Below are 26,067 nucleotides of genomic sequence, written 5' to 3'. Positions count from 1 at the left end.
TGCACCCTGTCTGTGAACCTGATTCTTAGCTCTAACTGCACCCTGCCTGTGAACCTGATTCTCAGGTCTCACTGCACCCTGCCTGTGAACCTGATTCTCAGCTCTCACTGCACCCTGCCTGTGAACCTGATTCTCAGCTCTAACTGTCTGTGAACCTGATTCTCAGCACTCACTGCCTGTGAACCTGATTCTCAGCTCACTGCACCCTGCCTGTGAACCTGATTCTCTGCTCTTTCTGCCTGTGAACCTGATTCTCAGCTCTCACTGCACTCTGCCTGTGAACCTGATTCTCAGCTCTCACTGCCTGTGAACCTGATTCTCAGCTCTCACTGCACCCTGTCTGTGAACCTGATTCTCAGCTCTCACTGCACCCTGCCTGTGAACCTGATTCTCAGCTCTCACTGCACTCTGCCTGTGAACCTGATTCTCAGCTCTCACTATCTGTGAACCTGATTCTCAGCTCTCACTGCACCCTGCCTTTGAACCTGATTCTCAGCTCTCACTGTACCCTGCCTGTGAACCTGATTCTCAGCTGTCACTGCACCCTTTCCGTGAACCTGATTCTCAGCTCTCACTGCACCCTGCCCGTGAACCTGATTCTCAGCTCTCACTGTAGCCTGCCTGTGGACCTGATTCTCAGCTGTCACTGCACCCTGCCTGTAAACCTGATTCTCAGCTCTCACTGCACCCTGCCTGTGAACCTGATTCTCAGCTCTCACTGCACCCTGCCTGTGAACCTGATTCTCAGCTCTCACTGCCTTTGAACCTGATTCTCAGCTCTCACTGTCTGTGAATCTGATTCTCAGCTGTCACTGCCTGTGAACCTGATTCTCAGGTCACTGCACCCTGCCTGTGAACCTGATTCTCAGCTCTCAGTGCCCGTGAACCTGATTCTCAGCTCTCATTGCCTGTGAACCTGATTCTCAGCTCTCACTGCACCCTGCCTGTGAACCCGTTTCTCAGCTCTCACTGTACCCTGCCTGTGAACCTGATTCTCAGCTCACACTGCACCCTGCCTGTGAACCTCATTCTCAGCTCTCACTGCCTGTGAACCTGATTCTCAGCTCTCACTGCACCCTGCCTACGAACCTGATTCTCTGCTCCCTCTGCCTGTGAACCTGATTCTCAGCTCTCACTTCACCCTGTCTGTGAACCTGATTCTCAGCTCTCACTGCACCCTGCCTGTGAACCTGATTCTCAGCTCTCACTGCACTCTGCCTGTGAACCTGATTCTCAGCTCTCACTGTCTGTGAACCTGATTCTCAGCTCTCACTGCACCCTGCCTTTGAACCTGATTCTCAGCTCTCACTGTACCCTGCCTGTGAACCTGATTCTCAGCTCTCACTGCACCCTGCCTGTGAACCGGATTCTCAGCTCTCACTGCACCCTGCCTGTGAACCTGATTCTCAGCTCTCACTGCCTGTGAACCGTATGCTCAGCTCTCACTGCCTGTGAAGCTGATTCTCAGCTCTCACTGCACCCTGCCCGTGAACCTGATTCTCAGCTGTCACTGCACCCTGCCTGTGAACCTGATTCTCAGCTCTCACTGCACCCTGCCTGTGAACCTGATTCTCAGCTGTCACTGCACCCTGTCTGTGAACCTGATTCTCAGGTCTCACTGCACCCTGCCTGTGAACCTGATTCTCAGCTCTCACTGCACCCTGCCTGTGAACCTGATTCTCAGCTCTCACTGTCTGTGAACCTGATTCTCAGCACTCACTGCCTGTGAACCTGATTCAAAGCTCACTGCACCCTGTCTGTGAACCTGATTCTCAGCTCTCACTGCACCCTGCCTGTGAACCTGATTCTCAGCTCTCACTGCACTCTGCCTGTGAACCTGATTCTCAGCTCTCACTATCTGTGAACCTGATTCTCAGCTCTCACTGCACCCTGCCTTTGAACCTGATTCTCAGCTCTCACTGTACCCTGCCTGTGAACCTGATTCTCAGCTGTCACTGCACCCTTTCCGTGAACCTGATTCTCAGCTCTCACTGCACCCTGCCCGTGAACCTGATTCTCAGCTCTCACTGTAGCCTGCCTGTGGACCTGATTCTCAGCTGTCACTGCACCCTGCCTGTAAACCTGATTCTCAGCTCTCACTGCACCCTGCCTGTGAACCTGATTCTCAGCTCTCACTGCACCCTGCCTGTGAACCTGATTCTCAGCTCTCACTGCCTTTGAACCTGATTCTCAGCTCTCACTGTCTGTGAATCTGATTCTCAGCTGTCACTGCCTGTGAACCTGATTCTCAGGTCACTGCACCCTGCCTGTGAACCTGATTCTCAGCTCTCAGTGCCCGTGAACCTGATTCTCAGCTCTCATTGCCTGTGAACCTGATTCTCAGCTCTCACTGCACCCTGCCTGTGAACCCGTTTCTCAGCTCTCACTGTACCCTGCCTGTGAACCTGATTCTCAGCTCACACTGCACCCTGCCTGTGAACCTCATTCTCAGCTCTCACTGCCTGTGAACCTGATTCTCAGCTCTCACTGCACCCTGCCTACGAACCTGATTCTCTGCTCCCTCTGCCTGTGAACCTGATTCTCAGCTCTCACTTCACCCTGTCTGTGAACCTGATTCTCAGCTCTCACTGCACCCTGCCTGTGAACCTGATTCTCAGCTCTCACTGCACTCTGCCTGTGAACCTGATTCTCAGCTCTCACTGTCTGTGAACCTGATTCTCAGCTCTCACTGCACCCTGCCTTTGAACCTGATTCTCAGCTCTCACTGTACCCTGCCTGTGAACCTGATTCTCAGCTCTCACTGCACCCTGCCTGTGAACCGGATTCTCAGCTCTCACTGCACCCTGCCTGTGAACCTGATTCTCAGCTCTCACTGCCTGTGAACCGTATGCTCAGCTCTCACTGCCTGTGAAGCTGATTCTCAGCTCTCACTGCACCCTGCCCGTGAACCTGATTCTCAGCTGTCACTGCACCCTGCCTGTGAACCTGATTCTCAGCTCTCACTGCACCCTGCCTGTGAACCTGATTCTCAGCTGTCACTGCACCCTGTCTGTGAACCTGATTCTCAGGTCTCACTGCACCCTGCCTGTGAACCTGATTCTCAGCTCTCACTGCACCCTGCCTGTGAACCTGATTCTCAGCTCTCACTGTCTGTGAACCTGATTCTCAGCACTCACTGCCTGTGAACCTGATTCAAAGCTCACTGCACCCTGCCTGTGAACCTGATTCTCTGCTCTTTCTGCCTGTGAACCTGATCCTCAGCTGTCACTGCACCCTGCCTGTGAACCTGATTCTCAGCTCTCACTGCACGCTGCCTGTGAACCTGATTCTCAGCTCTCACTGCACCCTGCCTGTGAACCTGATTCTGAGCTCTCACTGCCTGTGAACCTGATTCTCAGCTCTCACTGCCTGTAAACCGTATGCTCAGCTCTCACTGCACCCTGCCTGTGAACCTGATTCTCAGGTCTCACTGCACCCTGCCTGTGAACCTGATTCTCAGCTCTCACTGCACCCTGCCTGTGAACCTGATTCTCAGCTCTCACTGCACCCTGCCTGTGAACCTGATTCTCAGCTCTCACTGTCTGTGAATCTGATTCTCAGCTGTCACTGCCTGTGAACCTGATTCTCAGGTCACTGCACCCTGCCTGTGAACCTGATTCTCAGCTCTCACTGCCCGTGAACCTGATTCTCAGCTCTCACTGCCTGTGAACCTGATTCTCAGCTCTCACTGCACCCTGCCTGTGAACCCGTTTCTCAGCTCTCACTGTACCCTGCCTGTGAACCTGATTCTCAGCTCACACTGCACCCTGCCTACGAACCTGATTCTCTGCTCTCTCTGCCTGTGAACCTGATTCTCAGCTCTCACTGCACACTGCCTGTGAACCTGATTCTCAGCTCTCACTGCACCTTGCCTGTGAACCTGATTCTCAGCTCTCACTGCACCCTGCCTGTGAACCTGATTCTCAGCTCTCACTGCCTGTGAACCTGATTCTCAGCTGTCACTGCACCCTGCCTGTGAACCTGATTCTCAGCTCTCACTGCACCCTGCCTGTGAACCTGATTCTCAGCTCTCACTGCACCCTGCCTGTGAACCTGATTCTCAGCTGTCACTGCACCCTGCCTGTGAACCTGATTCTCAGCTCTCACTGCCAGTGAACCTGATTCTCAGCTGTCACTGCACCCTGCCTGTGAACCTGATTCTCAGCTCTCACTGCACCCTGCCTGTGAACCTGATTCTCAGCTCTAACTGCACCCTGCCTGTGAACCTGATTCTCAGCTCTCACTGTCTGTGAATCTGATTCTCAGCTGTCACTGCCTGTGAACCTGATTCTCAGGTCACTGCACCCTGCCTGTGAACCTGATTCTCAGCTCTCACTGCCCGTGAACCTGATTCTCAGCTCTCACTGCCTGTGAACCTGATTCTCAGCTCTCACTGCACCCTGCCTGTGAACCCGTTTCTCAGCTCTCACTGTACCCTGCCTGTGAACCTGATTCTCAGCTCACACTGCACCCTGCCTGTGAACCTGATTCTCAGCTCTCACTGCCTGTGAACCTGATTCTCAGCTCTCACTGCACCCTGCCTACGAACCTGATTCTCTGCTCTCTCTGCCTGTGAACCTGATTCTCAGCTCTCACTGCACACTGCCTGTGAACCTGATTCTCAGCTCTCACTGCACCTTGCCTGTGAACCTGATTCTCAGCTCTCACTGCACCCTGCCTGTGAACCTGATTCTCAGCTCTCACTGCCTGTGAACCTGATTCTCAGCTGTCACTGCACCCTGCCTGTGAACCTGATTCTCAGCTCTCACTGCACCCTGCCTGTGAACCTGATTCTCAGCTCTCACTGCACCCTGTCTGTGAACCTGATTCTCAGCTGTCACTGCACCCTGCCTGTGAACCTGATTCTCAGCTCTCACTGCACCTTGCCTGTGAACCTGATTCTCAGCTCTCACTGCCTGTGAACCTGATTCTCAGCTCTCACTGCCTGTGAACCTGATTCTCAGCTCTCACTGCACCCTGCCTGTGAACCTGATTCTCAGCTCTCACTGCACACTGCCTGGGAACCTGATTCTCAGCTCTCACTGCACCCTGCCTGTGAACCTGATTCTCAGCTCTCACTGCCTGTGAACCTGATTCTCAGCTCTCACTGCACTCTGCCTGTGAACCTGATTCTCAGCTCTCACTGCCTGTGAACCTGATTCTCAGCTCTCACTGCACCCTGTCTGTGAACCTGATTCTCAGCTCTCACTGTACCCTGCCTGTGAACCTGATTCTCAGCTCTCACTGCACCCTGCCTGTGAACCTGATTCTCAGCTCTCACTGCACTCTGCCTGTGAACCTGATTCTCAGCTCTCACTGTCTGTGAACCTGATTCTCAGCTCTCACTGCACCCTGCCTTTGAACCTGATTCTCAGCTCTCACTGTACCCTGCCTGTGAACCTGATTCTCAGCTCTCACTGCACCCTGCCTGTGAACCTGATTCTCAACTCTCACTGCACCCTGTCTGTGAACCTGATTGTCAGCTCTCACTGCACTCTGTCTCCACTTCGAGCTTCATTCTCTGTGTCTCTCTTTACCAGGGCCAGCTTGTCCATCTCACCAATCCATTTCATGATGAAGCAGCGACACTCTTCCAGGCTCCACGAATCCTCACTGGACACATGAGTAGGTATGGCAGAGTTCTGAAATTCTCAGCTGTCACTGCTCCCTGCCTGTGAACCTGATTCTCAGCTCTCACTGCCTGTGAACCTGATTCTCAGCTCTCACTGCACCCTGCCTGTGAACCTGATTCTCAGCTCTCACTGCACCCTGTCTGTGAACCTGATTCTCAGCTTTCACTGCACTCTGTCTCCACTTCGAGCTTCATTCTCTGCGTCTCTCTTTACCTGGGCCAGCTTGTCCATCTCGCCAGTCCATTTCATGATGAAGCAGCGACACTCTTCCAGGCTGCACGTATCCTCACTGGACACATGGGTAGGAATGGCAGAGTTCTGAAATCAATCAATAAGAAATCTTTAAAACAATGAATTTAACCACAAGCACTGCAGAAACCAGTGATTTTAATTGAAATTGAACAGGAATGAAACAACAAAGAAACTCCTAAACTGCACCTAACTGTTGCTGTCAAAGCTGCCTCTCTGTATCTTCAAGACACCGTTTAACTCCTTTGTTAGGTAAATGAAGGAGAGTCAACCCCAAACACACACATACTCCCCTCACGCCTTCAAACACACACACACTCCCCTCACCCCTTCAAACACACACACACACACACTCCCCTCACCCCTTCAAACACACACACACACCCCTCACCCCTTCAAACACACACACTCCCCTCACGCCTTCAAACACACACACACTCCCCTCACACCTTCAAACACACACACACTCCCCTCACCCCTTAAAACACACACACACTCCCCTCACCCCTTCAATCACACACACACACTCCCCTCACCCTTTCAAAACACACACACACACCTCACCCCTTCAAACACACACACACTCCCCTCACCCCTTCAAACACACACACACACACCCCTCACTCCTTCAAACACACACACTCCCCTCACCCCTTCAAACACACACACACTCCCCTCACCCCTTCAATCACACACACACACTCCCCTCACCCCTTCAAAACACACACACACCTCACCCCTTCAAACACACACACACTCCCCTCACCCCTTCAAACACACACACACACACCCCTCACTCCTTCAAACACACACACTCCCCTCACCCCTTCAAACACACACACACTCTCCCCTCACCCCTTCACACACACACACCCCTCACCCCTTCAAACACACACACACACACTCTCCTCACCCCTTCAAACACACACACACACTCCCATCACCCCTTCAAACACACACACACTCCCCTCACCCCTTCAATCACACACACACTCCCCTCACCCCTTCAAACACACACACACACACACTCCCCTCACCCCTTCACACACACACACAAACTCTCCCCTCACCCCTTCAAACACACACACTCCCCTCACCCCTTCAAACACACACACACTCCCCTCACCCCTTCAAACACACACACACTCTCCTCTCACCCCTCCCTCTCTCTATACCTTCAAGACACTGTTTAACTCCTTTGTTAGCTCTGTATAATAATCTCATGTGTTTTCTGGTTTCATCTACAGGAGAGATGGCACGGAACGGCATCCCACAATTCAAGCTAAGATAGAACTCTTTGGCATTTCAAACAGCAGTAACTCATTTAAGACACAGATACTCACTGACTCTCGAGGTTAAACTGGTAGTACTGTAGTCAGGAATATTAGGCATATAGAATGCAGATGGACACTACATTTGTTTATTAGAATCGGTGCCTCTGTGGGTTTGAATTGAACTGCTAGACTCTCTCAGTAGAGGCACAAAGATGAGCTCTGTGTGTGTGTGTTTTTGTGTTGCTGGGGTTTAAATGATTGAATAGCCTGCAGTCTCTTCACACAATCCTTTTCACAATCCTCAAATCACATGCCAGTGTTCTTTATTGCTTAATTACATTTAAAAATGGAATTCAATTAAACTTGGACTACACCTACTTGTTGCTGTCAATGCTGTTTCTACTCCGTTCCGTATTCTATACATGAACATCTTTGTTGGCTGCATTAATTACCAATCCCCCCACCCCCTACACACACACCCCTCTCTCCGTACCTTCAAGACTCCTAAGCTTTTTGCTTTATCTGACACGATGACATGCTGACATCCCACTTTAGCCCCTTTCTTCCCCCTCTGCCTCTCTCCTCTCCTGTAACCTCAGGACTCGCCTTTTCACCCCCCCCTCTCCACCTCTCTGTAATAACCAATACTGCTCACTCCTCTATCCCTCCTTCCCTCTCTTTATTATTATTATTGTTTGTTTATTTAGCAGACGCCTTTATCCAAGGCAACTTACAGAGACTAGGGTGTGTGAACTATGCATCAGCTGCAGAGTCACTTACAATTACCTCTCACCCAAAAGACGGAGCACAAGGAGGTTAAGTGACTTGCTCAGGTTCACACAGTGAGTCAGTGGCTGAGGTGGGATTTGAACCGGGGACCTCCTGGTTACAAGCCCTTTACTTTAACCACTGGACCACACAGCCTCTCTCCCTTCCGCTCCCTCTCTCTGTACCTTCACGACTCTGTTCATCTCCTTTGCCAGCTCCATGATGGAGTGTCGACACTCTTCCAGGCTCCATTCACCAACCTCTTGATGTCTGGACTTTCTATCAGACCCCTGTGGAATGAGTGAATAATTACAAACCTTCAGGATGGGTTCAGATCTTCACTATTCTACTGTAGATGCTCACATGCAGATTACTAAAATAGATTAATATATAAAACTACTGTAGTGTGGCATGGCTAATACAAGTTGTCAATTCAGTCAAGCTAGGAAAGGGCTAACACAGGCGGGTTAGTGAAAACCCCTGTATAAAAGCATAGGTGATTACAGAAGGCTGCAGCATTGCTGGTGTGCAGGGAAAGCAGAGACACATGGGACTCAGGTTTATCCAGAAGGCTGCAGCATTGCTGGTGTGCAGGGAAAGCAGAGACACATGGGACTCAGGTTTATCCAGAAGGCTGCAGCATTGCTGGTGTGCAGGGAAAGCAGAGACACATGGGACTCAGGTTTATCCAGAAGGCTGCAGCATTGCTGGTGGTGAGTAGCGAGTGTGTTCTATTTTATTGCTTGGTTGTATGTTTTGGTTTAAAGTGCAGGGAAGCAGAACCACACGGGACTTCTGGATATATTGCTGTGCTCGTGGGGGTGAGTAGATTAGCTCATTCTCATTCTTGTGTTCTTTATTAAATCACAGACTCACCATTGTTTATTTTCTCTTAGTGCTTGTTGTAATCATACGGTATTATACGTGGAGAAGTGTTGTGCACACAGAGTAGCTACCTTGTGCTTGGAGTTGGTTACGGTATTCTCTGAGGATACTTGATTCTGTTTCATTACTTTTTAAACATTAAGCTGCTGTGTTTTAGCTACATTGTAGAATGCCTGTTTTCTACAAGGTTTTATATATTTGAAAGGAGAAAGAGCAGTACAATAAATCTGCATGTATGTGAACAAGGTGGTCAGTTCTTTACATCCATTATGTTCCTTGTTTTGCAGTTTTGTATTAGATTTGTCATGGTTTTAATTCATGTTTAGGATTTTAATTCACGATAGCAATTTTATTTTGCGTGTCACTTAGTTTGAATTGATTTGATATTCACTTTGCTTGTTTTGTATTTGACATGTTGCACTGAGTCTTGATTAGATTTTATTAGAAGTTTACTTTTAAAGATTCGCACTACATACAAAAAGAAACGGTTACGATTGTATCCAGCTTGTTGCATAACTTGATGAATGATGCTATAAAAAGAATCATTTCAAAGACTATAAGATCTTTTGTCTTTCTAAATAAATCATTGGTTTTACTTATATATGTCTTTGGTGTTTTCCTTCTGGTACTGAAATTACAAATAAAGGGTGACCTATGGTACAGTAGGTTAATAACAACATGAATATCCTTTGAAGAAGAAACTCTTAATTGATGATATACATCATGACACTTAACTACACCCACCCTTCTCATCTCTCTCTCTTTCCCAATTCTCTTTCACTCACAATCTCTCCTTTTCTTTCCCCCTGTCTTATTCATCCGTCATTTAACAATACCCCCCCGTCCCCCCACACCATTCTGTACCTTCAAAACTCTCCTCAGAAAACCAGGAATCTGCAAAAAAAAAAAGTTCATTCATTGAGTTACTATAATATGAAAACAAGTGCATACAGTTCATTAAAAGTCTGATTTTAACATTCACCTGGGACCAGACTATTATCAATCATAAAATGAGTTTCATGGGGAGCTGTAATCTGGTTCAGCATCGAATGGGCATTTAACTCTATTGTACGCAGAAAAATACATTTTAGACAGAAATTCACTGAACATCATTCTGGTTTACTTTTACTTTGTTCCAGAGATCTCACACAGCTGCTCCTGACCTCACACAGCTGCTCCTGACCTCACACAGCTGCTCCTCATCTCACACAGCTGCTCCTCATCTCACACAGCTGCTCCTGACCTCACACAGCTGCTCCTCACCTCACACAGCTGCTCCTCATCTCACACACAGCTGCTCCTCATCTCACACAGCTGCTCCTCATCTCGCACAGCTGCTCCTCACCTCACACAGCTGCTCCTCACCTCACACAGCTGCTCCTCACCTCACACAGCTGCTCCTCATCTCACACAGCTGCTCCTCACCTCACACAGCTGCTCCTGACCTCACATAGCTGCTCCTCACCTCACACAGCTGCTCCTCATCTCACACAGCTGCTCCTCATCTCACACAGCTGCTCCTGACTTCACACAGCTGCTCCTGACCTCACACAGCTGCTCCTCATCTCACACAGCTGCTCCTGACCTCACACAGCTGCTCCTCATCTCACACAGCTGCTCCTGACCTCACACAGCTGCTCCTCATCTCACACAGCTGCTCCTGACCTCACACAGCTGCTCCTCATCTCACACAGCTGCTCCTGACCTCACACAGCTGCTCCTCATCTCACACAGCTGCTCCTCATCTCACACAGCTGCTCCTCATCTCACACAGCTAAGTCACAGTTCACTCCCATTCTGTGTGCTGCACAGGGTCTTCAAACACACATTGAAGTGCTGGTATAAAGCGAGTGCACTCAGTGGAACTGAAGCCAGTGTCCTGCCACAGCCTGTCAGCCTGCAGTGTCAGCTTTACACAGCAAACATTGAGAAGATAGAGAAACACTGCACTGCAAAGTGGGGGATGAAAGAAACTGCTGGTTGATTAAAGATTAAGGACCATATTCATAAAGCACATAGTTAATATAGATTTAGTTTGTATGTTTCCACTTTTGATTTATTATTTGCTTGTTTCTGTCAACTCATATATGTTTGAACCCAGTCAACAACATAACTAAAGGAGCCATCCCACGGGACTGAAAAATTGACAATGTTGTTCCTATATTTCAAAAGGGGGATAAATTTGACCCTGGGAACTACAGACCTATAAGTTTAACATCAATCATATGTAAAATCATGGAAACTATGATAAGGACCAAAATGCAGGAATATTTATATAATAACAACATTATAGGAGACAGCCAGCATGGCTTTAGGAAGGGTAGATCTTGTTTAACTAATTTCTTTCAGCAGGAGACTACTAGAGTGGACAAGGACAGTGCGTATGGCATCATCTACTTAGATTTTCAAAAAGCATTTGACAAATTACTGCACGAAAGACTAAACTTAAAGATTAAATCAGTTGGAATAAACGGTAGAGAAGCAGCATGGATTCATAACCGGTTACAAGACAAAAAGCAGAGAGTTATAATTAGAGGCCAGGCATCAAACTGGAGTAACGTAACAAGTGGGGCATCACAGGGATCAGTACTGGGACCATTGCTATTCTTCTATATTAATGACCTGGACCAAGACATAATCAGCAAGATGTGCAAATATGCAGACGACACAAAACTGGGAGGGGCAGCCAACTCCCAATCAGCAACTTTAATAATACAAATGATTTAGACAGGATTCAAGCTTGGCACCAAAGTGAGCGAGCATCAGTGAGCCAAATGTTCGTATGATTTCACCGTTTAAAGTTAAATGCCTGGTAAACACTTTATGAATACGGCCCTAAGCTTTCTCTGAAACAGCAGTCTGTTTCTCTGAAACAGAATTTGATGATTACATTGTTCTTTAAATAGTGTGATTGGAAAACTGGATTTTTGCATATATTGTGGATTTTAATATGTTTTTACCATGGGAAACTAGAATCTATTCTAATGATCAGTGTTACCATACCTCAGGGTTGCTGAATTTAGGTATATTCCAACTCATGGACTTGGCATCACGTGCAGGGAATATACTCTTGTAGTCACGGCCGAAACTGCCAAAACTCTGAGAAACACTGAGGATTCCTGATGCACCTGTAACTGTGGAGACAGAGAGGGAGTGAGGGACTGAGGATTCCTGATGCACCTGTAATTGTGGAGACAGAGAGGGAGTCAGAGACTGAGGATTCCTGATGCACCTGAAACTGTGGAGACAGAGAGGGAGTGAGAGACTGAGGATTCCTGATGCACCTGTAACTGTGGAGACAGAGAGGGAGTGAGGGACTGAGGATTCCTGATGCACCTGAAACTGTGGAGACAGAGAGGGAGTGAGGGACTGAGGATTCCTGATGCACCTGTAACTGTGGAGACAGAGAGGGAGTGAGGGACTGAGGATTCCTGATGCACCTGAAACTGTGGAGACAGAGAGGGAGTGAGGGACTGAAGATTCCTGATGCACCTGAAACTGTGGAGACAGAGAGGGAGTGAGAGACTGAGGATTCCTGATGCACCTGTAACTGTGGAGACAGAGAGGGAGTGAGGGACTGAGGATTCCTGATGCACCTGTAACTGTGGAGACAGAGAGGGCATGATAGAGAAGAGAAAGGAAGGGGCTGTCAGAGAGAGAAGAGAGAAAGGGAGGGAGGGATTGTCAGAGATAGAAGAGAGAAAGGGAGGGAGTGAGGGACTGTCAGAGAGAGAGAAGAGAGATGCAGTGATGTAGGTAGAGACAGTGTAGGAGAGGTAACATTCATATTAGAAACAGTAACTGTGGAGACAGAGGCAGTGATGTAGGTAGAGACAGTGTAGGAGAGGTAACATTCATATTATAAACAGTAACTGTGGAGACAGAGGCAGTGATGTAGGTAGAGACAGTGTAGGAGAGGTAACATTCACATTAGAAACAGTAACTGTGGAGACAGAGGCAGTGATGTAGGTAGAGACAGTGTAGGAGAGGTAACATTCATATTAGAAACAGTAACTGTGGAGACAGAGGCAGTGATGTAGGTAGAGACAGTGTAGGAGAGGTAACATTCATATTAGAAACAGTAACTGTGCAGACAGAGGCAGTGATGTAGGTAGAGACAGTGTAGGAGAGGTAACATTCATATTAGAAACAGTAACTGTGGAGACAGAGGCAGTGATGTAGGTAGAGACAGTGTAGGAGAGGTAACATTCATATTAGAAACAGTAACTGTGGAGACAGAGGCAGTGATGTAGGTAGACAGTGCAGGAGAGGTAACATTCATATTAGAAACAGGGCTGTATTCATCAGGCATGTTCATTTCTCAGGTGCTTGTGAAATATTGAGCTGTGCTTAAAACAAGTGGTTATTTTCAGTCACATATTCATGAAGCATGTTGATCTCTACATGCATCCAGATCTGCTCTTCATTTTAGATGCAGCTAATCAAGATAGAATGTGTTAAACAAGGGCAGGGCTTGTTTGAGTCTTCATCTTCAGCTCTTGATGAGTGAAAACAAATACTTAGTGACAACTTTATTATAGTTTAAATAAGCGCTTCAAATGTAATATTATATCAATAACTTTTAAAACTTCATATCATAAACTTAAGTCTAAGAATGACTTAAATTCAACAACAAACAAAAAAAAAAAACATGACCAAATATTTTAAATTCCACTTAGTACATTAATATGCACGATTCTCTATCAATCACACATTGTATATGACACAGGCTGGGGACGCAGTGGGGATTATAGTGAATCTTGCTATTCAATGTTGCTATTTGACAGGGCAGCGGTCCCTCGGGTTGATTGTTCACTGAGGGCTGCACTCATAGCCAGCGGTGTGCCCGCTCCACTGAAGCTGCAGGTTCATATCCCCTGTCTGATACATATTACAAAATATAGGTTTAAATAGAAAGGAATTGCAGGTTTGTGGAGTTCAGAATTGTAAATATCAGTGTTACTGTCGTGCGTTTCAGATTGCAGGTTTGTGGAGTTCAGAATTGTAAATATCAGTGTTACTGTCGTGCGTTTCAGATTGCAGGTTTGTGGAGTTCAGAATTGTAAATATCAGTGTTACTGTCGTGCGTTTCAGATTGCAGGTTTGTGGAGTTCAGAATTGTAAATATCAATGTTACTGTCGTGCGTTTCAGATTGCAGGTTTGTGGAGTTCAGAATTGTAAATATCAGTGTTACTGTCGTGTGTTTCAGATTGCAGGTTTGTGGAGTTCAGAATTGTAAATATCAGTGTTACTGTCGTGCGTTTCAGATTGCAGGTTTGTGGAGTTTAGAATTGTAAATATCAGTGTTACTGTCGTGCGTTTCAGATTGCAGGTTTGTGGAGTTCAGAATTGTAAATATCAGTGTTACTGTCGTGCGTTTCAGATTGCAGGTTTGTGGAGTTCAGAATTGTAAATATCAGTGTTACTGTCGTGCGTTTCAGATTGCAGGTTTGTGGAGTTCAGAATTGTAAATATCAGTGTTACTGTCGTGCGTTTCAGATTGCAGGTTTGTGGAGTTTAGAATTGTAAATATCAGTGTTACTGTCGTGCGTTTCAGATTGCAGGTTTGTGGAGTTCAGAATTGTAAATATCAGTGTTACTGTCGTGCGTTTCAGATTGCAGGTTTGTGGAGTTCAGAATTGTAAATATCAGTGTTACTGTCGTGCGTTTCAGATTGCAGGTTTGTGGAGTTCAGAATTGTAAATATCAGTGTTACTGTCGTGCGTTTCAGATTGCAGGTTTGTGGAGTTCAGAATTGTAAATATCAGTGTTACTGTCGTGCGTTTCAGATTGCAGGTTTGTGGAGTTCAGAATTGTAAATATCAGTGTTACTGTCGTGCGTTTCAGATTGCAGGTTTGTGGAGTTCAGAATTGTAAATATCAGTGTTACTGTCGTGCGTTTCAGATTGCAGGTTTGTGGAGTTCAGAATTGTAAATATCAGTGTTACTGTCGTGTGTTTCAGATTGCAGGTTTGTGGAGTTCAGAATTGTAAATATCAGTGTTACTGTCGTGTGTTTCAGATTGCAGGTTTGTGGAGTTCAGAATTGTAAATATCAGTGTTACTGTCGTGTGTTTCAGATTGCAGGTTTGTGGAGTTCAGAATTGTAAATATCAGTGTTACTGTCGTGTGTTTCAGATTGCAGGTTTGTGGAGTTCAGAATTGTAAATATCAGTGTTACTGTCGTGCGTTTCAGATTGCAGGTTTGTGGAGTTCAGAATTGTAAATATCAGTGTTACTGTCGTGCGTTTCAGATTGCAGGTTTGTGGAGTTCAGAATTGTAAATATCAGTGTTACTGTCGTGCGTTTCAGATTGCAGGTTTGTGGAGTTCAGAATTGTAAATATCAGTGTTACTGTCGTGTGTTTCAGATTGCAGGTTTGTGGAGTTCAGAATTGTAAATATCAGTGTTACTGTCGTGCGTTTCAGGTAAACTGACCCCAGATCAGTCGCTGTGGAACAATCACTCCAAGCCGATGCATCTGTCTAGATAGTTTCAGCACACATGCCCTGTCAGAATAGTTTAGGGGGTGGAATTACTGTATCAACAATCCTATCAGCTTTAACTCAGAGACCGAACTGCATCATGTATCTGTGAATGAATACTGAACTGTGAAAATGAGCCACTGGTTAATATGGTGGTGATGGCTGGTGATGTCCTGATACCGCTGCACAGGGAGAGTGAATCTACAGTGTGGAGGTTTTACTGTAGTGAAGTGAGAGCCAGTGGTTAATATGGTGGTGATGTCCTGATACCTGCTGCACAGGGAGAGTGAATCTGCAGTGTGGAGGTTTTACTGTAGTGAAGTGAGAGCCAGTGGTTAATATGGTGGTGATGTCCTGATACCTGCTGCACAGGGAGAGTGAATCTGCAGTGTGGAGGTTTTACTGTAGTGAAGTGAGAGCCAGTGGTTAATATGGTGGTGATGTCCTGATACCTGCTGCACAGGGAGAGTGAATCTACAGTGTGGAGGTTTTACTGTAGTGAAGTGAGAGCCAGTGGTTAATATGGTGGTGATGGCTGGTGATGTCCTGATACCGCTGCACAGGGAGAGTGAATCTACAGTGTGGAGGTTTTACTGTAGTGAAGTGAGAGCCAGTGGTTAATATGGTGGTGATGTCCTGATACCTGCTGCACAGGGAGAGTGAATCTACAGTGTGGAGGTTTTACTGTAGTGAAGTGAGAGCCAGTGGTTAATATGGTGGTGATGTCCTGATACATGCTGCACAGGGAGAGTGAATCTACAGTGTGGAGGTTTTACTGTAGTGAAGTGAGAGCCAGTGGTTAATATGGTGCTGATGGCTGGTGATGTCCTGATACCTGCTGCACAGGGAGAGTGAATCTACAGTGTGGAGGTTTTACTGTAGTGAAGTGAGAGCCAGTGGTTAATATGGTGGTGATGGCTGGTGATGTCCTGATACCTGCTGCACAGGGAGAGTGAATCTACAGTGTGGAGGTTTTACTGTAGTGAAGTGAGAGCCAGTGGTTAATATGGTGGTGATGTCCTGATACCTGCTGCACAGGGAGAGTGAATCTACAGTGTGGAGGTTTTACTGTAGTGAAGTGAGAGCCAGTGGTTAATATGGTGGTGATGTCCTGATACCTGCTGCACAGGGAGAGTGAATCTACAGTGTGGAGGTTTTACTGTAGTGAAGTGAGAGCCAGTGGTTAATATGGTGGTGATGTCCTGATACCTGCTGCACAGGGAGAGTGAATCTACAGTGTGGAGGTTTTACTGTAGTGAAGTGAGAGCCAGTGTTTAATATGGTGGTGATGTCCTGATACATGCTGCACAGGGAGAGTGAATCTATAGTGTGGAGGTTTTACTGTAGTGAAGTGAGAGCCAGTGGTTAATATGGTGGTGATGTCCTGATACCTGCTGCACAGGGAGAGTGAATCTATAGTGTGGAGGCAGGAGTAATGAGCTGCTATCACAGTCAAAAACAAACCAAACAGTTGTTTTGCTAATCACAGGTAAGTGATTGCTTTTAAGATTTGGAAGTTTTCATTCTTACCTGTTTCCACGTCTGCAGGTTTCTTTTCCATCTTCTGTACTGATCATCCACACAGCTGATTAGACACACAAAGACAGTGAAATCAGGAATAATGTACAGCCAACTGTGCAAAGCTTATAAGAGATATTTTAATTAGGGCTTGTGTTTTATATTCGCTTTTATATACTGTATGAAATTAGTGTTCTCGGTTACAGGGCTCGACATTAACAGCAGCTATTGCTGTGAGTGCCCTCAAAATGTATGTCTATCCACGGCAACTACGGCCGCAGTGCCCATTCAGCTACAGCAACTAGAGAGACACCTGTGTTAGGATTGGTTTGTGTCCAATAACATGACTATGTGATTTGCGTGGCTAAGTCGCACAGATTCCATACACAACACTTGTGTCAATATTTATGAATGCGCTGACATCGGTCTGTAAAGGGAAAAAAGCCGGCATGTCACATGTTTTAAACTGAAGCGCGAGAGGGACGATAACAATCTGATCAAACACAAATGCCTGGAAGTTCAGAGGTGCTGTATTAACACCAGCAGAATACGGGAACCACGGGTTCATGCAGCAGCTGTGATGGTGATCAAAGGTGTGTGAGTACTGCTGTGTAAAAATGTTGCTTAAAATGAAACGCTGTATTCAAGCAATTTAGAACAATAACAACGAAACACTAAAATAAAAATACACTTAAGGTTTGTGTGTTGGACATGTGCCATTAACAAAATGCCCTGCAAACTTAGAAGAAAGAGAAAATAATGATAGCAGTTTTTAAACTATAAATAGCCTGGCTAAACGGCAGTCGGGACTTCAGTTCAAAGAGACAGACAAGCAAACCAAGTATGAGAAGGAGAGCGGGTTGGGAGAGGGGAAGAGGGAATGGGCTCGCTCCAGGTTCGGCTGCTGGAGTGGGGCTGAAGCGAACTTGAAGCGTCTAGCTTCCTGGAGAAAGCTGCAGCTCCTCTCGCAGCAAAAAATACATTAGGAAAGATAACCACATAATAGGCCTAATATTTATTTAGTTATGAAACGAATGCTGAATAAGAGGTCTGTGTTATAAAGTGTAGTTCCTAGTGTAGGGAATTGGGGGACATGCTGTAGGCGCGTTGTAACCGAGAGCCTTATAGCGAGGGAGCACTGTATTAAATTAAAGAAAAAAAAAAAATAGGGAAAATACAAAAAATCTAAAGTTATTTATAACAAATATAATAAAAAAAAATGACCTGCAACTACAGTCCACGCCACATCATATGTGACTTACATCTAACCCCTAAAATTAGCCACTGCCCCATGAACCTAACCCTAAACCTAACCTCTACCTCTAAACCTAACCTCTACACCTACCCCTAAACCTGACCTCTACACCTATCCCTAAACCTAACCTCTACTCCAAAACCTATCCCTAAACCTAACCTCTACCCCAAAACCTAACCCTAACCCCTAAATCTAAGTTCTACCCCAAACCCTAAACCTAACCTCTACACCTACCCCTAAACCTAACCTCTACCCCTAAACATAACCCTAAACATAACCTCTATCCCAACCCCTAAACCTAACCTCTACACCTACCCCTAAACCTATCCCTAAACCTGACCTCTACCCCAAACCCTAAACCTAACCTCTACACCTACCCCTAAACCTAACCTCTACCCCTTAACCTAACCTCTACCCCTAAACCTAACCTCTACCCCAACACCTAACTTCTACCACAACCCCTAAACCTAACCTCTAACCCTACCCCTAAACCTAACCTCTAACCCTACTCATAAACCTAACCTCTACCCCAACTGCTAAACCTAGCCCTAAACCTACCCATAAATTTAACCTCTACCCCTACCCCTAAACCTAACCTCTGCCCCTACCCCTAAACCTACCCCTAAACCTAACCTCTACCCCTACCCATAAACCTAACCTCTACCCCTATCCCTAAACCTAACCTCTACCCCAACCCCTAAACCTAACCTCTACCCCTAAATGTCACTATCAAACTCTGTTACTATTATTTCAACACTGTTTCTTTTGCACCCTCTAGTGGCCTCTACTGGCTACTACGTCTGACGCTCACTGCCCTCAACTGAAAGGTAATGCACAGTAATGTGTTCAGCTATATTTTCATAAATAAATTCATAATTTCTGTATTTTCCTCACTTTATTTGTCTTAAAATGACCTTCTAAAACTTAACAAGCAAAACATTGGCAGATTTTTCTATTTTTGAGTGTGTGAGTTAAGTGAACCGCAACCCAGAATTTATTTCTCAAACTGACCATTTTAAGAACGGTGACAGCAGAGCGCAATTACATACTTGGGATTGTAATTAAAAAGTGCACTCCTCAAAAAAAAAAAAAAAAACATTAAGCAAATTAAAATGTACTGCAGCTGGATTGCAGTAGAAAAACTGCCACTCATTAAACTTAGCTTTCAGATTGTGATAATGGAAAAGAATGGTTTGGAAATATCTAAAATATACGCTACTGTGTTTACTGTGGTGTATTTGGATCAGTGTTGCTTGCTAGCACTATTTAATATTGAAATAACAGAACGAACTCACTGAAACCTGTTTTTTATTGAAACAATACATGGTTACATGTACAGTAAAAAAAAAAAAAAAATGAGAGCTGTCTGTGTTACATGCTCTCACATCAGGACTCCACTAACTAACACTGAGCATGCGAGCTGCAGCTATTCTCCATATTACAACTGGACACAATTAGAGAGGCCGTCACCAAGTCCATACACAACACATACACAAAACATCTCAAATATAAAATGAGAGCTGTCTGTGTTACATGCTCTCACACCAGGACTCCACTAACTAACACTGAGCATGTGAGCTGCAGCTATTCTCCATATTACAACTGGACACAATTAGAGAGGCCGTCACCAAGTCCATACACAACACATACACAAAACATCTCAAATATAAAATGAAGGCTGCCTGTGTTACATGCTCTCACACCAGGACTCCACTAACTAACACTGAGCATGCGAGCTGCAGCTATTCACCATATTACAACTGGACACAATTAGAGAGGCCGTCACCAAGTCCATACACAACACATACACAAAACATCTCAAATATAAAATGAGAGCTGCCTGTGTTACCTGCTCTCACACCAGGACTCCACTAACTAACACTGAGCATGCGAGCTGCAGCTATTCACCATATTACAACTGGACACAATTAGAGAGACCGTCACCAAGTCCATACACAACACATACACAAAACATCTCAAATATAAACAAGCTGAGTGCATAAGAGCTGTCTGTGTTACATGCTCTCACACCAGGACTCCACTAACTAACACTGAGCATGCGAGCTGCAGCTATTCTCCATATTACAACTGGACACATTTAGAGAGACCGTCACCAAGTCCATACACAACACATACACAAAACATCTCAAATATAAAATGCTGAGTTCATTGCAGTCACCAGCTGCATAGTTCACATATTCAACAGCATGAGACAACAAACAAGTGAGTACAGACATTAAATTACTGTTTTAGTATCACTTTAGTGTCTTAACAAGTTGTTGTATTTTAAGCAGTTGAATATGATAGCAACCGACTTGGCAGACAGACAGACAGACAGACAGACAGCCTCTATATGCAGAGACATTATGACACAATCAATAACCTGTTGTGCTAAAGAAGGTCTTCAGTGAGTTTCAACACAACAGTATTATTATTTATTTCTTAGCAGACGCCCTTATCCAGGGCGACTTACAATTGTTACAAGAAATCACATTATTTTTAACACATTATTTTTACATACAATTGCCCATTTATACAGTTGGGTTTTTACTGGAGCAATCTAGGTAAAGTACCTTGCTCAAGGGTACAGCAGCAGTGTCCCCCACCTGGGATTGAACCCACAACCCTCCGGTCAAGAGTCCAGAGCCCTGACCACTACTCCACACTGCTACCCTACAGTAAATATGTTCTCTAGTTATATGCACACCTCTAAAGGACTTGTATAAATATTAGATTTGTCATATTTTGGTAGAACTAAATAAATAAAGATATTTACAATTAAAGACATCAGTCTAAATAATAATCATTTACAGGCAGGTCTGTCTGTCAATTCAATAAATCATTCATTTCATTCCATTGGTGGCTGTCTCCTTTCTGAAATATATCACACATGAAACTGACTGACATAACGTAAATAATACCAAGAAATATGAATACATTTTTACCTGTCTGTTGAACGACTGAGCTGCTCTAAGAAGGGAATCATCCTGAACACTTTCAGCAATGCTGCACTTTGTACTGTACATTGAACCAGCACTGCTAAACATACCCCACTTTATAGTGTGATAGAGCAATAAAGACTGAAACAAATATACAGCCAGTCCTAAAAGATGCACTCTGATTGCTTGGTCACTTTCCATGTTAAACTGTGACAATATCAAGCACAAAGTGACACTTCTGAACTGCATCTTAAACACGGACTGCCTCATATGGGTTTATATAGAAATCATAGCAGCTTTGCAGGTGAAAAACATCATGAGAATAAAAAGGATCTCATTTACATTTCATCACAATCACTTCAGTGTCACCAGTGTAGCAGCAGCCTGTCTGTGTATCACAGTTAGAACTAGTGATCTGATTATCAGCAGCCTGCCTGTGTATCACAGTTAGAACTAGTGATCTGATTATCAGGAGCCTGTCTGTGTACCACAGTTAGAACTAGTGATCTGATTATCAGCAGCCTGCCTGTGTATCACAGTTAGAACTAGTGATCTGATTATCAGCAGCCTGTCTGTGTATCACAGTTAGAACTAGTGATCTGATTATCAGCAGCCTGTCTGTGTATCACAGTTAGAACTAGTGATCTGATTATCAGCAGCCTATCTGTGTACCACAGTTAGAACTAGTGATCTGATTATCAGCAGCCTGTCTGTGTATCACAGTTAGAACTAGTGATCTGATTATCAGCAGCCTGCCTGTTGAAATGGCTCTCAGTGTGTGTTGCAGTGCATGGGTTAGGGTTAGGGTTATAGAGAGAAGGTGGTTGAAATCGCTCTCAGTGTGTGTTGCAGTGTATGGACAATGGCAGGACACAGTATTGATTAATTGTAATTGTAAGCAGAGAGCCTGTGGAGGCTGGCCTAAGGCCTGTCGGATGCAAGTGAATCAGAGGCAAGTCCAGTCGACCCACTGCTGAATAATAATCCGAATCAGAACCAGAATTTCACTAACCTTTACTATGCTGTGGATCCCACAAGGACAGCAAGACAATTAAAAGAGAAAATGTACCCCACACTCAAACTCTCTGCTGCATATTATTAAAACAATAACAATAATAATGATAATAATAATAATAATAATAATAATAATAATAATAATAATAATAATAATAATAATAATAACCCTTCAATTCATCTGTAGGTAAGCCAGTGTAAATTTCATATCTTCCACAACATGTATTTAGCCCCACAGCATGAAAGCCACTGTATAAATGAAAGCTGTACGACTTTTGAATTTCAAAATTCCTCTGTCTGAGTACAAAACAATCACTTAACTGGATTTCTGACTGTATGCTTGTTTTTTAAATTAGATTGCAGTTTCCATTGTAGTATCACCACATATGAACTGTGACAGGCGCGCCCCCAGAAATCTTTCCATGGTTCGCACAACTGAACCACACGACATCCCATCCCATGCGGATACCGACTCTGCATCGACCTGCTGTAAAGTGTTTCAGTCGGTGCTGAATTTCTGTTCGTTCCTGAGCTTCCCTTTCTAAAAATGAATAAACACAGCGCGCTGCCATCGAGACAGAAAAGCAACTACAGTGACAGCCAAATACTCCAGAATGACAATACAAGCTACAAATAAACCTTTCTGAAATACAGGCTTCAACTAGGGGAGAAACGAACTGGATCTACACTACAACTGATCACGACTCATCCCAGACAAAACAGGCAGTCCAAAAAATAAAACATCAATAATAATAATAATAATAATAATAATAATAAAAGGAATAAACTCTCGTGGCATGATAAATGACGAGACCTGCAGTATCCATGTCACCAGAAGCCCGAGATACAATCACAGTTTTTTCAAGCTATTGTAAAGGATTAGTTGAAGTTGTTTACAATAACTTGAAAAAGCAGCACATGTGACCATTTCCCTTCCCTTGTTTTTTATAATGCTTTTTTTTGCCACTAAACTTTCTTTTGGTCCGTTTGGTTACCGTAGTAAATTGAATGTTCATATTTGTGTCGCGTTAAATACCCGTCTTTGCTTCCCAGTATAGCGTAATGTTGTGGAGTTGCTGTTCTGGTATTTGATTAATGCTCCTGTTTTCTTCATCTTCTTCCAGTTACGCTTTTACTAAAATGTTTAGTGCGTGTTTATCACTCAACGTCTTTTTTCTTGTGGCAGCGTTTTCCTGATTTTCAACGAACACGTCTCTGTTTTCATCGTAACATTTTGAAACCGGGTCGTCATTTTCATGAAGTGTCAGTTTGTGTGCTGTTGTGAAGTCAGTTTGGGTCTGGGGGTAACTTACCCCCTAATTTTAACACAGAGAATAAAGTGTATTTTCAGGGGGTAAAATGCAACATTCCCTTGAAGTCCTGAGTAATCTCGATAAATACTGTACAATCTTTAATGGTAACGGGCAGCACTATTACCTCCTCAGGAAGCACCTTGATTCTCTTTCATCAGGGGTTCATTTGTCCACCCGGATCACAGATCCGATACCTTTCTGTCTGAGAATTTCACAGTTTGCAAATGATGAACCACATTAATTAATATTTTTCTAAGAAAGAACTCTTTATACTGTGGCAAACTACCTGAAGGGAAGTATGTTACAGTCAGCACTCACATATCCGACCCCATCAAATTTTGACTTCAGTGACGGTTAAACGCGTGTGATGCATATCTGATTATTTCATCTGATTTGAGGTGTATGTAGGTGAGCACGTTGTAACCTGCCCTCTCCCACCCAAACAACCCCCTGCCCTGCACACACGCACAAACATTGTATTTGTCTTGCTCTTATTGTATTATTACTTGTACTGTAACACTTGAAATGTATTTGCTTACGATTGTAAGTCGCCCTGGATAAGGGCGTCTGCTAAGAAATAAATAATAATAACACACGCATGCACACACACTGACACACACACACACGCAAACACTGACACACTGACACACACACGCACAAACACACGCATGCACACACACTGACACACACATGCACAGACATACACACACACAAATATGACTTGCGTTTGAGGAACTGTACAGGGAGACGTTGGTTCTTTCATTGAAATTTGTTGGCGCATGAGTTGGGGGAATAACACAGCAGTAAAAGTCAAAAACCTGTCCGCATTTTCAGGGAACACAAAAAAAGACACAATGTCAAAAATACATAGCTGAAAGGACTGTGTTATAAAATAAGGAGGCTTCCATTTAGATGGTACTCGATTGGTTTTGTTGGTACAGTACTATATTTAACAACAGAAGTAGTATTTTAATTCAGAACGATATGATTTTGAAAAAATCACTTGCCAAAAGAGACGACTGGACAAGTGAACTGTAATACAGTAGTGTGGTGGGGTGCCCCGCCCCTGTGTGTAGCTTGTGTTATATGTTGCATGTGGTGTGTTATTGTTGGGGTATATATCTAGGTGCACAGGATATAAATTGGGCTTGTAGCACGAGTGTTGTAATATGTATTTAGGCACACGGATTGCACAATCACTTCAGGTGCAGATAAAATGTGGATTAGTATGTGAGCACAGGGATTGCACAAATGAGTTCACGTGCTGGGATTCAAGTGAATGATTAATTAGTAATTGAAACCCAGCACAGCTGTATATATATAGATGTGTGTTTGTGAATGGAGAACGGGTGTGGTGATAGAGGTAAAGATAATAAGATAAACAATTGCTAGGCGTGCTGGAGGACCAGCACGATGCTTGATTGTTTTGTCCACTGTTTGTTTGTCTATTTGGTTTGGCTACTGGGCCGTTTTGTTTTTGTAAAAGTGTTTTTGTTTGTTCAACCTTTTTATTTTCTGTTTTACAATCCACCCTCAGTACTGTGTGTCCTTCCGGGTCTGACATCACCGCTCAAGCCAGCCTGTAACAAGTACATACTTTTAAACCCGGTACGTACTGTAGCAGTATGTACAATTCCCCATTAATGACACAACAGCAAAATGAAATCTAAATGCTACCCATGCACAGAACTGCTTAAAACGTAAAAGGCAATGCAATTTAGCAAAAGATTTAAAAATAACAGCATCCAAAGTTAGTCTTCAAAATTGCTCGATAAGGCCCTAATGTCACAGTTCACTTGCAAATGAAAATGCACAAAAGCAACGAAAGATCATAGATTTAAAGAAATGCACAGTTTCACAGTATCTAAAACTGTTTAATGATTAACTTTCACATTACCGTGCCTTGCCTCGTTTGCTTTGTTTTTGGAGGAAGCGTTGTGTAACTGCCATGCACAATGAAACAGATTGATTTGCCATGCCAAATCCATTTGACTAACTGAAACATCTCTGTATTATTTCAACACCGTTTGTTTCGCAGCGTCTAGTCTAATGGCTATTAGAAAAAGACTTGGATAAATTAAGTGCTGTGATTGGCTTAACAAGATCACATGACTGTGCGGTAAGAATTGTCTTACCACACGGCTATGACATCATAGACCAACTTACTTACCTGATCTATTAATATTACTACACCTTAATAGTAACAATTATCTAAACAGTGTTTCTGTGGGTAAAAATGTCAACATACAACTGAAACAGCATTTAAATCACTCAATCTGTTTTTTTAATCTGTGTCACTAATAATTACAGAAAAAAATGGCTAATATACAGTGGTATTTAATGAGAGAACAGAAGAAAGAAACCTCTGAGGTAAGCAGTAACACATTATTCAAAAGCCAGCTGAAATCACCACGCAAGTCTCACTCAGCATGTAAAATATAAACAGCGGCATCTACTTATTAAACTAAATATCGCCTTATAAAACTGATTAGTGAGGATGCAATGTTTAAATTAGACACAACAGATACATCTCTCCACTACCCTCCGATTTCAGAAACATATTTAAAACACAATTAAAATCTCTGCTGCTCTCTGCTGACACACCCGTTGTGTTTTTAAACACGGTCGGGTTCGGTATTGAATTGTATTGAGCTCGCCGCGGACCGGAAGGGCTGCGGCACTGCTACTTGGCTGTTTACTCTGTCTGCTGCGCTGCTACATTGTGTTTGTCACT

The 26,067-nt window shown here is 44.4% G+C and overlaps 1 protein-coding gene across 2 annotated transcripts in view; it reads right to left on the bottom strand.

The window, feature by feature from the left end:
- The window catches only part of LOC117970365 (E3 ubiquitin-protein ligase TRIM39-like), a 92,357-nt gene that overhangs the window by 64,929 nt on the left and 1,361 nt on the right, over positions 1 to 26,067 (bottom strand). For both annotated transcript variants that reach the window (XM_059018334.1, XM_059018335.1), the window contains 5 exons: positions 16,825 to 16,879; positions 11,813 to 11,943; positions 9,674 to 9,703; positions 8,110 to 8,214; positions 5,847 to 5,951 (listed from right to left, as the gene is read on the bottom strand). In XM_059018334.1, the coding sequence (XP_058874317.1) occupies positions 5,847 to 5,951; positions 8,110 to 8,214; positions 9,674 to 9,703; positions 11,813 to 11,943; positions 16,825 to 16,855 (402 nt within the window). In that variant the 5' untranslated portion in view covers positions 16,856 to 16,879. The remainder of the gene's footprint in view (positions 1 to 5,846; positions 5,952 to 8,109; positions 8,215 to 9,673; positions 9,704 to 11,812; positions 11,944 to 16,824; positions 16,880 to 26,067) is intronic.

The sequence above is a fragment of the Acipenser ruthenus genome, chromosome 59 (genome assembly GCF_902713425.1).
Source record: "Acipenser ruthenus chromosome 59, fAciRut3.2 maternal haplotype, whole genome shotgun sequence".
Classification (NCBI taxonomy): domain Eukaryota; kingdom Metazoa; phylum Chordata; class Actinopteri; order Acipenseriformes; family Acipenseridae; genus Acipenser; species Acipenser ruthenus.
Note: the sequence above shows the minus strand (reverse complement) of the source record. Positions and strands in the feature narration are given on the sequence as shown.